Source organism: Taudactylus pleione, unplaced genomic scaffold, assembly GCF_031769625.1.
Source record: "Taudactylus pleione unplaced genomic scaffold, aTauple2 ptg000587l, whole genome shotgun sequence".
In the NCBI taxonomy this organism is placed as follows: Eukaryota; Metazoa; Chordata; class Amphibia; order Anura; family Myobatrachidae; genus Taudactylus; species Taudactylus pleione.
This window is the reverse complement of record NW_028284989.1, coordinates 2,805,197-2,821,366: the sequence shown is the minus strand read 5'-3', so window position 1 is coordinate 2,821,366 and position 16,170 is coordinate 2,805,197. Positions and strand designations below refer to the sequence as shown.

General features: G+C 38.8%; 1 protein-coding gene across 1 annotated transcript in view; it reads left to right on the top strand.

Annotated features, from left to right (window-relative positions):
* The first annotated feature begins 4,034 nt into the window (after nt 1-4,034).
* The window catches only part of LOC148481268 (vomeronasal type-2 receptor 26-like), a 34,432-nt gene continuing 22,296 nt past the window's right edge, over nt 4,035-16,170 (top strand). The window contains exons 1-2 of the mRNA XM_088453760.1: nt 4,035-4,391; nt 9,584-9,875. Coding sequence (XP_088309886.1) covers nt 4,171-4,391; nt 9,584-9,875 — 513 coding nt within the window. The 5' untranslated portion in view covers nt 4,035-4,170. The remainder of the gene's footprint in view (nt 4,392-9,583; nt 9,876-16,170) is intronic.

Here is a 16,170-nt window from a genome sequence, read left to right as displayed (position 1 = left end):
GTTACCTTCAGTGGCTTACTATTGTCTGCTGCTGTGAAACACTGCCAAGCTCCATTACTGTGGAGTCCAGTACTCTTGGCTGATGGAAGTATGTAGAATGCTATTGATTCTCGATGGAGAGCCCCTACTTGCATGAAAATTTCTGTCATCTGAGAGTGGATGTTCACTGTAGGAAGTTTATTCCCATCCACCCCGATGATACTGAGAGGTGTTTGAAGTGGCATAATAGGAATTCCCAGCTCTTGAACTTTCTTAGCAGTAATGAAGTTGCCATCAGCACCTGAGTCCAGGAAAGCACTAATGACTTCAGAGAACTTTCCCAGGACCAGGGTCACATCAATGGAGAATTGAGGAACTACATGGTTCTTTGGGGTGTGTTGAAATGTACCCAATCTGACCACCCCTCGATCAGTTAGGCCTTCTCGTTTCCCGGACGTTTTGGACAGCCAGAGAGAAGATGACCTGGTTCACCACAATATAAACAAAGTCTGTTTTTTACCTAATTTCTCTCTCTGTGACAGGAAGGCGAGATTTTCCAACCTGCATGGGCTCTTCTGGAGGTTCCACTGGTGCCGTGAAATGTGGGGCGAGCTTAAAAGTAAACTGACGAGACTGTTCCTTTCCTCTTGTTCTCTCCCTGTGGGGAAGATCCACTCGGATATACAGGGAGATCAAGTCATCCAAAGAAGTTGGCAGTTCCCTGGATGCGAGCACATCTTTGATCTGATCGGACAACCCTGCATGAAGGCGGCAACTAAAGCTTTGTTGTTCCATCCCAATTCTGCAGCAAGGGTACAGAACTGCACAGCATATTGTCCTGCAGATTGATTGCCTTGTCTCAGCTGTAGAATAGCCAATCCCACAGAGGTTACTCGACCAGGCTCATCAAAGACCCTCTGGAAAACCTTCAGGAACTCTGTGCTATTGTTAACCAGAGGATCATTTCTTTCCCATAAAGGAGAGGCCCAAGCCAAGACCTGACTGGACAACAGCTAGATCATGTAAGCCACTTTTGTCTTTTCTGATGGGAAATTTGCTACTTGAACCTCGAATTGAATTGAGCACTGGTTCAGGAACCCTCGACAGTCCTTTGGGTCCCCATCGTACTTTGTGGGATTCAGAATGCATAATGGTGCAGAAGCACTTGCAGGCTGTACAGTCACCATAGGAGGTGGGACTGATTGTGACGATGCCGGCTGAGCGGTACTGACTTGTTGCATTAAAGTCTAGAGACACTGCATAATCTAGGCTTGATCTTGTTTTTGCTTCTTGCCTCTAGTAAGTAGGTTCTTGAGTAAGTCTCGGGGCGATGGGTTCCCAGCAGCATCCATGTTTTTTGGACCAGAGTTTTCTGTCACAAACTCACGGACGGATTGTGGATGCTACCCGTATTCAGGGAATTGGCTAGACCTATTCCTGAGGCGCGAAGTCTAATGTGCCAGCAGTTTTCACCAGGGACACTCGCAACAAGGTATGGACTTGGCTGCGTCTGACACACAGGTTGCGGCCCTCACGTTAGGTTTCCCTATACAGGTGCTGGAAACTTGGTCGGAATACAGGAGACTTGAGCGTAGTTGACTAGCTGGGTCAGAACCAAATGGACAAGACAGTACCATGGAGCAGATGTAAATGGGTCACAGGAAATAGCTGAGGTCAGAACCAGATATCAACGTAGAACCAGGGGTCAGGCAAAATCAGAGTCACGAACACGCCAAGGTCAGAACCAATTATCAAGATATGCACAGGAATGCTGGAGTATGATAATGGAGCCTTTACTCTGGCACTGGAGTGCTCCCAGGAATTTCCTTTTATAGGTCAGAGTTCAAACCTAGCCCCAATCAGCGTTTCCTATTAGGGTGCCTGTCCTTTTAAATCTTTAGCAGAGCTGTTCAGACTTGGAGGCTTTCTTGCAGTGTAAGGTTAAGGCCTATGGCCATTAGGTGCTTTTTGACCAGGCAGTGCACCATGCATTTAACATTTGAACCAGATTTTCCAAGCACTTTAGTCTTAACACCTAAAGATCACCTTTCAAACCAGTCAACTATATGGATAGTTGGAAAATAAATCTTGTAATGTATGGGATAAAATGACAATTGGCCATTTCAGTTACCACTTTTATCTGTTTTTCTGGTGTTGGGAACAGGCAAGTTGGTTAATTCAAATGAGTGAACTCCAATGGATTTAACCAACTTGTCTGAATGAATGTTTTTGTCCTTTTTTCCAGTGTTTGTGTGCAAGTGGCCAAGTGCCATTTTCTCCCATATATTACTATATTTTCATTCCAACCAGCCTAATAGTTGGCTGGTTGGAAATATAATCTTTAGGTATGTGGTCTGCCTTAGATGTAAGGTAAAGCATATGGTTTCATTACCTATTTCGAGAGGTCTTAAGGACTTGGTTAGTCATGGCTGGACAATGCAGGACTGCAAGTTACAGGTCTCAGGCCCACCTGAGGCCTCCATTTTGAAATTGTAGAAATGCACTACCTCATGCAGAAGACAAGGATTAGAGGGCCTTTTTAAGTAACTTTTTGTTGTGGCTAGGGCTTCCATTAAGCATATCATGGTCTAAGGTATGGTAAGTGGTTGGTACAGCTTCCAGAGAACTTGTTCCCACACTCCAAAGGTAGAATTGCTTACATTGGTGGAACAATCTTGGGACATCTTAAAATACTTTTTCTACTTTTCTTTTGTCCATTCACATCTTCTTCAGATTGGCGTCATTGTGCTTGCTTTCAGTATCTACCCTATTATTGTGCAGTATATGTTTGTCCAGTATGTTTGCATTTAGTTACTGTAGTTCAGTATCATGTATTTATGTGATTGCATCATGTTTTACTCATTATACATTTTTACCTATTTCATGTATTATGTAAATCTAATTTTATATTGCCACATTATTTAGAAGATATGCAGTAATATTGTTGATGTTTACAATGTCAATACCAAAATGTACATATTCATGAAGTCTACCCCTGGAAAATGGCTACATGGACAGAGTGTCTACAATTAAATGTTGACATCAACATTTGGGTTATGCTTGGGGGTTAAGGCCCCCACACATGGTGCAATTTTTTAAATGATATTGCCTTTTGCAACCGGTTGGAATGGCAAATCGTTTAAAAACTGTCCATGTGTAGGCAGATGCGATGCGCATTCCCGCTGGTCATTGGCCGTGGTCGCTGATCTCTTTAACATGCAGAAAGATCTCGACCTGACTTTCACGATTTGACACACATCATTCCATGTGAATGCATGATGAGCATACAATTTATCGTCAATTTCCTGGCCACTGCCCTCCTCCATTTTGTGACAGACGACGGGGAGACAGAAGATGCATTGTGAGGTTGTTTGCTGCCAAACGATATATCGGTAATGATTTACAGTCGTTAACGACCCATCTATATCGTTTGATCATTTGTACAATTGTTCTGTGTGTATGCACAATATCGTTGCTCCAGGAGTGTTCAGAAGCTCAAGGGAAATCGTTAACCAGATTGGATCGTTACCTACATTGTACCGTGTGTATCCAGCTTTAGGGTTTGGCAAAGGGTTAGGTTTAAGGGTTTGGGTTAATGTTACCGTTAGGGTTACCCTTACCTGGAGAATGCATTGTTGACATTATGACCTTGTCTATATTATCTGGTTGGCATTATGAATGCCGACTTGGTCACTGTTGACCTAATATAGAAAACTCATTGAGAATATTAGATTTAAAGATTTATATTTATATAAACATTATCCCCTCAGATTGTCTGTCAGCAGAGTTAAAGTACTGGTGTAATAATTTGTCAGTATGCATGAAACTTTGCCATTGTCCATCCATTATTCCCCAGCCCTATAACATTTTAGCACCAATTATACCTGCTATCAAATATAGCCATGTTTGACATGTCTGTATTTGTAACATATAATTTTAAATAATTACAGATTAATAAAAATAAAACTCCCCTGGTATAATACCTTGTGCATGTTAGAAGGGTATAAAAATGCAGGCTGTGTAAACATTATACATCTGACCAGCAAATGTGTCAAAGCCAGGAATCCCAGCTCCATATTCTCTGATCTGCAATTATATTGGTCCCTATGAAATCCAAAAAGATGCAGAGAAATTAGCTTGTTTTTGTTTTTGAATAGGAAAGATCTCCTACAGACACTATTATTTGGAACGATGCTCAATATTCTGTGCGCAGTTCTGGTTTTCATTTTGCTGCCTCACTTAGTAGGCAGCCTGCAAACCTCCATCTGTTCTCTCCGATCCCCAGTTTCCCGTCATTATTACCAGAAAGGCGATTTGATCGTTGGCGGGATAATTACTGTAATGGGGTCAATGATACAACAGAAATTCAAGTTTAATTCTGAACATTTAGGATATTTGTCTGATTGCCGCACGTGAGTAAATGTTTTTTCTCTGACAACTCAGAATATAATATGCTCCAGCATAATAAAGGCTGTGCCTGCAGAGCCAAATATACTTTTTACCATTATTATTATTAGTATTATTATTACACAACATATGCATACATTGTTAAAAGATTTCTTTTAAATACATATTCCATAAAGAAAACACACATTTAAAATAATTAGGATAAAAATGCAGAAAGTATTATTTTCTTAAAAATATTAAAAGACGTGAATGCCTGAATTTAAACTGAGCTGTTAGAATTAAATATTACATGGAAACAACAGACAATAAACATGATTTTTTATGCAGGTACAATTCATTTATATGAATAAATGACTAAATATGTACAGATGTGGCCACAATCGTCTAAACTCCTTGCATATTAAACAGCCCTATTACTCGCACCATGCAGTGGAACGACTATTGAAGAGATTTAATTTTCTGTGTAGGCCAGCACTACACATGTGTCCACATACATCCATCCTCCGTGTGCTACAAGTCGTGTTACACATAACGTGTGAGAGCCATGTGACTCGGTAGTGCTGAGCATCTTGTCACACAACTTTTTCCCTTAAAATACATCTTATTCACAAAGGACACACAAGCAGCTTCAGCTGATTAAAATGATATGCGGCATGCCTATATTCTGTATGTGACTGCGGTTGTATCTACATGTGAAACGCTACGTTATAGAGTCACAGTTGCTGACACTGTAACGTAGCATTTCCCATACAGCTATAAACACAGTCACACACAGAATATAGGCATGCCAGATATCATTTTAATCAGCAGAAACTGATTGTACTCCCTATTCACTTCACTTTGCAATTAAGATGCATTTAAGGTAAAAAGTCACAAAAATACGCTTGGTTCTACTGAGTCTCATAGTGCTCACACGTTATGTGCAACACGACTTGTAGCATACGGAGAACAGATGCTTGTGGACCAATATGTATAGCAAATATTAAAGTTATAAATCATAGTAAAGACTTTAGAAAGCTAGGTATTAGAACTAGCTGAAAAGAAAGTAGCAGCAGCAAATAATAAAACAAAATGATAAGAAATAAAATAAAATAAAACACTCAAAAACAACAGACAAAGAATACAATGTATGTATATAAAAATAGTTAATAAAATTGCAGCTCAAATATGGAACCTAATAAGGTTCTAACAATCTCCGTTTATAGCTCCTTTTGGAAGTTGTAATACCAAGTCTTAAGAGTATAAGACTGCAGAGTTTAAAAACTGCAAGGTTTAAAAATACTCTCCCTATCTTACCCTACTGCCTTCCCAGGCACTGGTTCACCGGCTGCTGTTGTTGAAATTTCAGCTATACAGGGGTCCCGAGTGGTACTCCGTCCTGCACTGATGTCTGGCAGCCGGCTTTCTAGCGCTTGCGGACTCAGCGGCATGGGAGATCTGAACTGGTGTGGTTGGCCTGGATGTCAGGAGTCCGTGATGTGAAAAGAGCGTCTCTTCAGTACTGCACCACTCAGTAACGTGTAAAGCCTCCAACGCGTTTCAACAAGTAATTTGTCTTCTTCAAGTTCCTATAAACGGAGATCGTTACAACCTTATTAGGTTCCATATTTGAGCTGCAATTTTATTAACTATTTTTATATACATACATTGTATTCTTTGTCTGTTGTTTTTGAGTGTTTTATTTTATTTTATTTCTTTTCATTTTGTTTTATTATTTGCTGCCGCTACTTTCTTTTGAGCGCTATTTCTTTCTCAAATTATTATATACACACACTAGTGTGTGGTAATAGAGCTGCTTATTTCCATAGGGAGCACAGGGTATTTTTCCCCCCTTTGATTAGAACTAGCTGGCCTACACAGAAAATTACATATCTTCAATATACTGACAGGTGTAAGATTTAGCACATTTTTATGTGGTTATCTGAAAAGCTGGCAATTCTTAAATATCAGGTAATGCAACATGTGTAACTCTTACACTATTCCTATATTGTATGCATGTATATGTACAGTATGTAGTGTTTATTGCCATAACAGAAAGCAGGGATCAGTTCATGCACAAACTCTTGCTTTTACTGGTGCTTATTCAGCTCCCGACACAGAACCAATAAGGTCGCAGTGCCCTGATTGACAGGGTTACAGGCGTTTTGGGATGGCGATGGGGAACATTGCAGAAAACAGAGGCGTGTCGGACCCCTTTTCTAGGTACCATTTCTAGGTGTAACAAAGCCAGTGGCTGCATCCTAGGATGCAGTTTCAACTGGCCCTGACAGTGTAGCTGTGTCGGTCATTCTTAGGTAGCCAGAGGGTAAGTCAGAGATCACATGCAGCAACCGATGGTGCGATGTTTATCCGATGCTGCTGCAGATCAGAGAAGCAGGCAGTGGTTGTCTTTGTACATAAGACGCCTCCTGTGGCATTAGCATATTATAGCACAGCCAAAGACGCAGCGGAACATTTGCATCCACATATCAATCAGGCCCATTGTTAGCATGTATACAATCTAATATGCATGGAAACAGATATACACTATAAAGTTAATCTTTTACATGTAATTCAATTATCACTCATTTACAAACAATAAATAAATTGATTAAACAGATATCAGCATTTTAAAATTAAATTGTATTCATCATGAAACACTTATGATAGCCTTAGTATAGCAAATTATTTTTTTATATGGCTATTGCTTAATGTCTCATAGGAAAAGATCATATGAATTTATATATTCAAACCTTTCACATTAACACTATAAAGCACTTTAGAATTGTGAACAGAAATCTTATGCTACTGTATGAATCAGCCTGACCAGAAATACAAAGACCGTGACTATACGGTATAAGTACTGTAATTGCCAAACTGTAACATTTTGCTAACTTTTGAGATTTTAACCACTTAACAAATTGAAAAATATATATAAATATTATATTGTTCTAAAATAAGTTCTAATTAGGTTCTTTAGTTCAGAAAAATTACATAGGCAGCTCAGTCCAAACTATTCTATATGAACTAACCGTGTTAATTCACTGCAAAAACATGAATGTAGAGTAGCTGTCAATCTATCCCAGTTTATGAAATAAATCCATCTTGAAAATTTTAAAAAGTCTATGGAGTTTACTTTTAAGTATATTAATCACAGCAGTGCTTTCTTATATTCAAAAGAAAGAATACAAATATCCAAGGTAATTTATCAAGGGCTAACTGACCCCCAAGGGCTATCCAATTAGACACAAAGAAGGCCGCTTGCAACACTTATGAGGGATTTTTTTCAGGACCGTAGCAGGCTCCGAAAAAAATCCCCTATAATTATCCAATTTTCGTGGATCAGGCAGTAAAAACACATAGGTCTTTAAACTTATCACAGATTCTATGTGCTTTTGCCAGAAAACAGATAATTTTTTGGGAGCAAAAAATGGGCTCTAATTGAATTTCCCGAAGGTAAAAAATTTAAATTTTTGCACCTGAAAAATTATCAGGGATAATTGAATTACCCCCATAGTTAGAAATATTGTTTCTTTTTTTTTAAAAAAGGCACCCAATACAATATGATAATCTGGATGCTCATACATTGTAGAATCACTTTCTGTCCTGGTGGTGAGAATCTCCTTCATCCAATTGTGTGTATCACCTTGGCACCTAGGTATGAACAGTTGATTAGACAGATATTAGGTCTGACTTTGAGATGCACGCAGTGCCAATGTTTGTGCAGTTGAGCAATGTTTTTCTACGGTGCATGTGTGAAAAGGCTAGAAAACCCTTACTGCACACAAGCAAAACCAATGTGTGCGATAGCGTACGCATTTACATATGACATCACTATGACTTGAGATGACATCTGCAATCCATGGGGGTTTCAGGTTGGAGACTGGGAGGTAACTTAAAAGTCTTTGTAAAAAGAGGAGGAGGCATGGAAGTGTTATGGGTGTGATCATGGGATGTGGTTTGGTATGCGGCTGTGTTCATTTACGTAGAACCGCAGCTATATTGTGAGAAAGTTACAAGGGAGGCTGTGCGCAGGCAGGGGCTGCTCAGGGAGTCAATGTTGCAACTAATGGTGCATCGATGGTGGAGAGATCGGATCCACCAGCGCAGTTGAGTATTGCTTATATACGAAAAGTAGGTTTTGCACGAAGCTCAGACCATCGCATAGAAGAGAAGAATGCTCAAGCTGACATTTGCAGATTATCTCACTAGTGAATCTGTAGGTGTGCTTGAACTGCACCCACCTCTGAAATTGAATCAGGCCCTTTATGTACAGGTATTGCTCTTTTATACTAGATTTAACATTTAAGTGGCAATTAGTTTGAGCAACAAAAATTGTTTCTCACTACCGCTTTGTGATAATTTGAGTCTGATGGTCAAAGTGAGAGGGCGAACTGTTATTTTTATGGAAATTTTACTTTTTTACCACTAGATTAAGACCAATTACGTCCTCTAGAAAAATGTAAAAAAAGTACTTCAAAATTAATAACATGGTTTACATCTTATTTTCAGGAAAAAAAAATGGGTTTAATTCTTATTTTTACACTATACTATGTAGACAAAAGTGATTGGACACCCCCGTGCAAGCGATATGCAGACCATGCATACCATTGCATATGAGTTCCAAATGGCCACTAATGTGGTGGTTTCGACAAGAACACTTGGTAGGGAGGCCCATGCACTTGTAGTTCTGGGGAAACAACAAATGTTTTTATCAAGATGACAATGCCATCTGTCATGTTTCCAGGGCAACACTGGACTGGTATACAGATAATTTGGTAACTCAGATGGACTGGCCAGCTCTCAGTCTAGATCTTAACCTCATTGAAAACCTCTGGGATGAATTGGAGTGACGGGTGCATTCTAGGCCTACTTGACCTTCTTCAGTGTCACAGTTGGTCACTGTACTTAAGGCAGAAAGGGAAAACATACAGCCTACTGTTGTCCAGGAATTTTTGGGCAGTTTGCCAAGAAGGGTGTCTGCTGTAAACACTGCACATGGTGGACCTACAAAGTACCGACGTGTCCAATCACTTTTGTTTACATAGTGTATTTATATATATCTCTACATTTGGGTGTGTTTAGATTTCAGAAATCTGGACCTGCACCTCTCTAGTAGAGAGATACTGTATATAGAGCGTTCTACCACTGTAAATGATTATCTGTTATTGAAGCAGCTAAACGCAGTTTCATACATGATTCTTATCATCTTTATCAGAATGAACCTTAGAACCTACCAGAATCTTTTGGCCTTTGTGTTTGCAATCACCGAAATTAATAACAATCCATATTTGTTGCCCAATATCAGCCTCGGCTTCCAAGTCATTGATCCTTGTTTTTCGGAAAGAAAAGCTTTGATTGGAATGTTTAATATTCTTACTGGTATGGAGGATTTCAAATTAAATTATCGCTGTGGAGATTTACCCAGCTTGGTGGGCTATGTTGATGGGATATCAGCTAAAGTCTCTCTCCTCCTGGCCCGCGTGTTTGGGATGTACAACATTCCACAGGTAACACGTATTACATCTAAATACAAGAAATGAAAATATAACACTGGAATTATATTTAAAAAAATAATCTAGAAAATTAGCAGTCCCTATATGAGTTTATGAGTTATTTTAATATTTATTAGTTTTAACTGCTCAATAACACTTAGGGCTATGAATATTTACTGTATTTCATTTTCTGCATATTTAAATATAATGAGTGAGCATTCTTGCTGCTTGCTCTGCTTAATTAATATGCAAATACAGATTTGAATTGAATGAAGTCCAAATTTTCACTAATAAATTCGAATTAATATTTGTTTAAGGTTATTTTTTTCAGTTTTAAAGTAATTTCTAATCATAGTAACTCTGCTCAATGAGTTTGCAGAAGAGAAAATAAAGACTCTTTTTTGGGGGCACTCTTATTATATAAAATTTATTTATTATGATTATTTTAAAATGTAACTTTTATTTCATTTTGTTAAAATAGATTTACTCTACATTTAAAAAATATTTAATAACTATTAATTAGAGAACTTTTGCTTAAAAATATATAATGATGGCTAAATATTTTTGTACAAGATTTTCATTTAAATGTTTATAAGGTTGCTTGTACTAATTATCAGGCTTTTAATTATGTCATGATCCTTAATAGGAAATATTTAGAAGGAAGATATATGGATCCTGTGCTTAATTCTTGCAATATTTATTAATGTTACTTTTCTCCCTGTAGTTCCTGATACTTTGTTGCTTCTATCCTGTTACATGTTCTCAAATTTCAAATCTGCATGCATAACACAAGTCAATTTCTTAGTCTAGATAAAAGAAACAATTGTTATCCTCTATTCCTTAATATATCTCAAAATCTTTCTCTACACATGGCAAAAATTGCCACCATGGTCTTTAGGTAATGTGTAGATACCATTTGTGTGTTGTTTGACAAACAACCAGGGCCAATCATTTACATGTGTCATATAATAAGAATATGCATGCATCTTTGAGATACACCCTAATTAGAATTAAATGTAAAATTAGATGTGACCTTTGTAAGGGAAATCTTTTACTTGTCAATAAGCCTTTTGTAAGTTTGTAAGGATGATAATGACTAGTTAATTTTATATTAAATAAAAAATATGTAAAAAGTGAATAATTATATAAGGGCTGTCGCAGTCAGCATAGTATATTGTACTTCAAAAACATTTGTTCAGGCATCATGTCATTCCCTTTGATAGGTTAGCCCAGCAATCTAACTCTCAGAGCTTTCAGAGCATTACACAACAGTTCAGACGGATGCCTAGCTCTCAGCATAGTGTTTAATCAGTTACACAATTGTTATTAACAGGATCTAGCCAGTATCCTGGTGTGTGGTATGTCGACGGTCAAAATACCAGTGCCGGAATCCCAACTACCGGCATCCCGCAGGTAAGTATTGGGGGTTAGGGGGAGGGTTAGGTTTAGGGTTAGGATTAGGCTCTAGGGGGAGGATTAGGCACTATGGGGGTGTGTTAGGTTTATGGTGCGGGGAGGGAGGTTAGGTGTATGCACAAATTAGGGTAGGCACCAGGGAGGTAGGGTTAGGGGCAGGGGTAAGGGTTAGTACCTTATGCTGTCAGGATTATGACTGTTTGGATGCCGATGTCCGTATTCTGACTAGCAGCATCATGACTGCCAGGATACCATACCCAACCCATTACTAGCTAACTTGCTGGTTAGTGGAGCCATGCTCCATGGTGCTTATAGTGAAGTTTCACCTAGCAAACAGTGCTAGGTGATTGTTCCATGTTGTTTATGTTAGAGAAAAAAGGATCTGTTTGCAAAGTCTCAAGGTGTATATAGAAGCATGATTTATCATGCAGATGTGGATTTTGTTAACTTTTCTTATATGTTGTTTTTAAAAAAATATTAAATATTAAAAGTTTGGCCATATTTTTTACCTATAAATGAACAGTGCTCCCTGTATGTACTGGGACATTTACCTATACATGTACTGATTGTTCCATGTACCTGTTCTCTACACAACCCCAACATTCTGTTGGCTTTACCTTTATGATCTTTCTGCTTGCTTCCTGTCTGTAAGTACAATGTATCAATGTGCCCTGACTGTGCTCTGCTTAGCTGTTTTGTCTGTCTCATTGCAAAAAACTGTGAGCCAAATACTTGCTTCTGTTTGACCCCTGCTTCAGTCCATTTAGCAAGTGTTTTCTGATTCACACTTACTACTAACCAGGCTGCTATCTCTGCTAAACTGTCTACTGCTTTCTGGACTTTTTTGTGGTGATAGCTTAAAAAGACATAAACAAGTATAAGGTTATTCACTGTATATTACCATTTGACTAAATGTATTGTTAATAGGAGTTCAACTTTTCATTATTACCTATGACATAATCACCTAGCCCAACATGGACTCTGCAATACCTCTTGCTCCAATACGAAAATAAATAAATAAAGTTTAAGGGGGGTATCCACTAGACAATAAAGTTGAACGATTGAACGATAATGATAAAATCATTCGATAATCGTTCAAACATCATTTGAACATTGTTTGCAAATCGTGCAGTAATTGTTTCTAATGATGTATGATCGTCTCCTCCATCGACTGAACATGCAGGTCAATTTCACTTGATTGCTTACAAATCGTTTACACATCGTTTACACATCGTTCACGCTGAACGATCAAACGATGAACCACTGTCTGCCCACTATAGCTGAAAGCTCTCAATCACAGATTAAAACAACATAGTTTATTGTTAGATCTTTTGTAAATCGTTTGCAAATCTTTTGCAAATCTTTTGCAAATTGTTCAGAGTGGAAGATCATATTTCAAGGGAAACTTCAAGGGAAAATCGTTAAGAGGTTGGACAGGGATAAAATCGTCTAGTGGATGCCCCCCATTACCCTTTTTCAGGTTATACAAACTCTGCAGTGTCAGCTGGCAGCAGATCAATCAAAGGATGGATGAATTTCAAGCAGCTCTTAATAGGCCTGGCACACCTGATGCATCTTTGATTGCTATAGTTAACCCCAAAGTAGAGTCAATTGTTCAACTACCAGAAAAGTTTAAATAGAACAGATCACACTACAGGCAATTTATTGTACACTGTAATCTTTTGACTGTAGTAAAGAGCTAGACATTAACATTCTTTACACGTATTTGCTAAAGCCTTTGATGTTCAAAACTCACTAACACGCTCCAGAGAAAATACACAGTTGGAGTATTCTGCACAATTCAGGCAATGGGCTGACACAGAATGGAGCATGGATGCAAAAAACCAATTCAATTTAGAAAGGAATTGAGTGAGGACATTAGAGACAAGTTAGAGGAAATGGATTCTCTTGATTTTGAGGGTTTGGAAGACTTGCTGTATCGCAATTGATACACATTTAAGCAAGAGGCAAAAGGAGAGACATAAAAAGCACATGTGCACAAAGCCCAACTAGCCGAAAAGTTAACACATTACTTTAGATCTAATAAGAATCCAAATATTATCCCTATACTCTTATGGGATGCCGATAAGGCAGTTATGCGGGGTTACTTAATCAGAGCATCTGCCCATGCTACTAAAACTAGGACCAAATGCATTTAGGATCTCTCAGATCAAATACAGTCTTCTTCTTTGAAACATAAACACTCAGGATCACCTGCGGATTTATCCGCTCTGTCTTTCACTAAGGGTGAATTGAACTTGCTTATGACAGCTAAGGCAGAGAATAGTCTAAAATGGCTCAACTAAATCTTTTTACGAGAAAGAGGACAAAGCCTCCAGGCTTGCTCAAAGTAAACTTGCTCAAAGTAATGTTCTTTCCATTTGATCCTCTACAGGTCAAATATCAAGTAATCCCAGACTCATCACTCAGGCCATTTTTTTTATCATTTCTATGACAAATTATGCAATGCTTTTGGGTCCTCCCGGGTCTCGCCTGATTTTGTAGCAGGGATCCAGGACTTCCTCTCACACTGCCAACCACCCTGCTTGTCTCTGGAAGCAGCCTCTGATCTTAATGCTGACATTTCTGAGGAGGAGGTCGCCGCCACCATTAAAACTCTAAAGACCAAGCACAGGGCCCTGATAGCTTTTGGGCTAGCTATTACAAGACCTTCTAACATCATCTTGTACCCCACTTATTCAGTTCTATTTAACAATATTCTACTAGGTGAACCCTTTTCAAGCTCAGCCCTTGAGGCAAGGATTATTGTTATACCTAAGGATGGTAAAGATACAAAAAATTGTGCTAACTATAAACCCATATCGATATTATGATATATGCAAAAATTCTGGCCTTACGTTAAACACTGTATTGCCTCAACTTGTACATAATGATCAAGTGGGGTTTGTCCCAGGCAGACAGGCACAGGACAACACAAGACACATCATTAGCCTTATGCATTCTATAAACTCTCTGCATACTCCTGCTCTTTTGCTTTCTCTGGATGCAGAGATAGCATTCAACAGGATTAGTTGGCCCTTTATGTTTGAGACTCTTAGGCATTTTGGGTTTGGTGGTGGCTTCCTCACTAGAGGTCAGGCTTTGTACTCGGACCCAACAGCTAGGGTTTCTGTAAATGGACTAGCTTCTTATCCTTTTAGGATAACATTGGCACTTTACATGTTGTCCTTTGTCCACTCTGATCTTTGCCTTAACCATTGAACCCCTGGTGACACGTATCCACACTTCAAATGATATTGCAGGGATCGATGTTGGTGGGTCCGATTATAAGAATTCATTGTTTGTCGATGATTTTGTGCTTTCCCTTTCCTCACTCCATACCTCCCTGCCAAATTTGTTCTGACTTCTCACTGAATGTGGCAGTTTGTCAGGCTATAAAATTAACTGGTCAAAAATTGAAGACTTGTCCCTCCAACCTGTCTGACACTTTTGCAATCCAACTACAAATTCTCTTGGCAACCTACTAAGATCTGATACCTGGGCATCTCTACTCCAAGCCACTATAGTACTCTTTATAAGGAAAACTTTCTCCCTCTGATCTCATCCATCAAAGCAGACCTGCATAGGTGGCAATCTCTTATCATCTCCTGGTTAGGTCATATAGCGGTCCCTAAAATGAACATCCTCCCATGTCATCTATACTTGTTTCAAACTTTGCCGGTTAAGATTCCAGAATCAGTTTTAGCTCAACTACATTCTTTGTTTCTCTGATTTGCCTGGTGGAACAAAGTGCTTAGAACAGGATTTTCGATCCTACAGAGACTTGTGGCAGAAGGAGGGAGGAGTTTTCCAGACATTAGCCTATACTATATTGCCTTTAAGTCATGCTATTGCCTTGTTCACTCCCACCTCCACTCTTAGGTATCTCCAGTTGGAGATGAACCTGAGTCATGCTAATTCATTGGCCTCCCAACTACTGATACCCTCCAAGACCAGGTCCCCTTACATTAGTCTACATCCCATCCTTAATTTCACCTGCCAGACCTGGGACTACTCTACCCACCACTTCAAACTCCTCTCGCTCTTCCCTTACCCCTTAATGGGATAATCCTATCTTCCCAAAAGGTCAATCCTCAATACATTCTCATCCCTGGATTTGTAGAAATATACGTTTTGTTATAAATGTTTTGGATAATGGTATCTGTATGTCACTACCTGATATTATAACTAAATTTTACTTTCCGGAGGTGAACCCATTTATATGTTTTAAATAAAACACTTTGTGGCCTCTCTCACTAATTCTATTCCACTCTGCTCTTTGTCTGCCCTAAAATATCTGTGTTATCACAGGCCAATATTTATACCACTTATTCTCTCCTCCTATCATATAGGTGATTTCCTTTTCGATCGCTTGTACTTCAGTGGAAAAAAGAATTGGGTCCACCACCTAATGAGCAAGCATGGTCTGATATTTATATCTCTGTTTCAAAAACATCTGTTTCAACTTTGGTTGAGGAGAACGCCTATAAGATCTTTTACAGATGGTACTTGGTCCCTACTAGATTACAAAAAAAGTTTTCTTCTGTCTCTCCTCAGTGCTGGAGAGGATGTGGTGCCCTAGGTTCTTTTGTTCACATATGGTGGACATATCCCAAAATAGCATTATACTGGAACATGATTGCGAATTTGATAAGTAAAGTGGTCAATGTCCCTATGATTAAAGACCCTTGCGGTCTATTTACTAAGCAGTGTTAGGAGACAGAGTGAAAAGTGATAAGGTGCCAGCCAATCAGCTCCCAACTGTCATTTTTCAAACACAGCCTGTGAGATGGCATTTAGGAGTTAATGGCACCTTATCACTTTTCACTCTGTCTCCTAACACTGCTTAGTAAATAGACTCATTGATCTTTTATCTTGGGTCTGCCAGTTACCA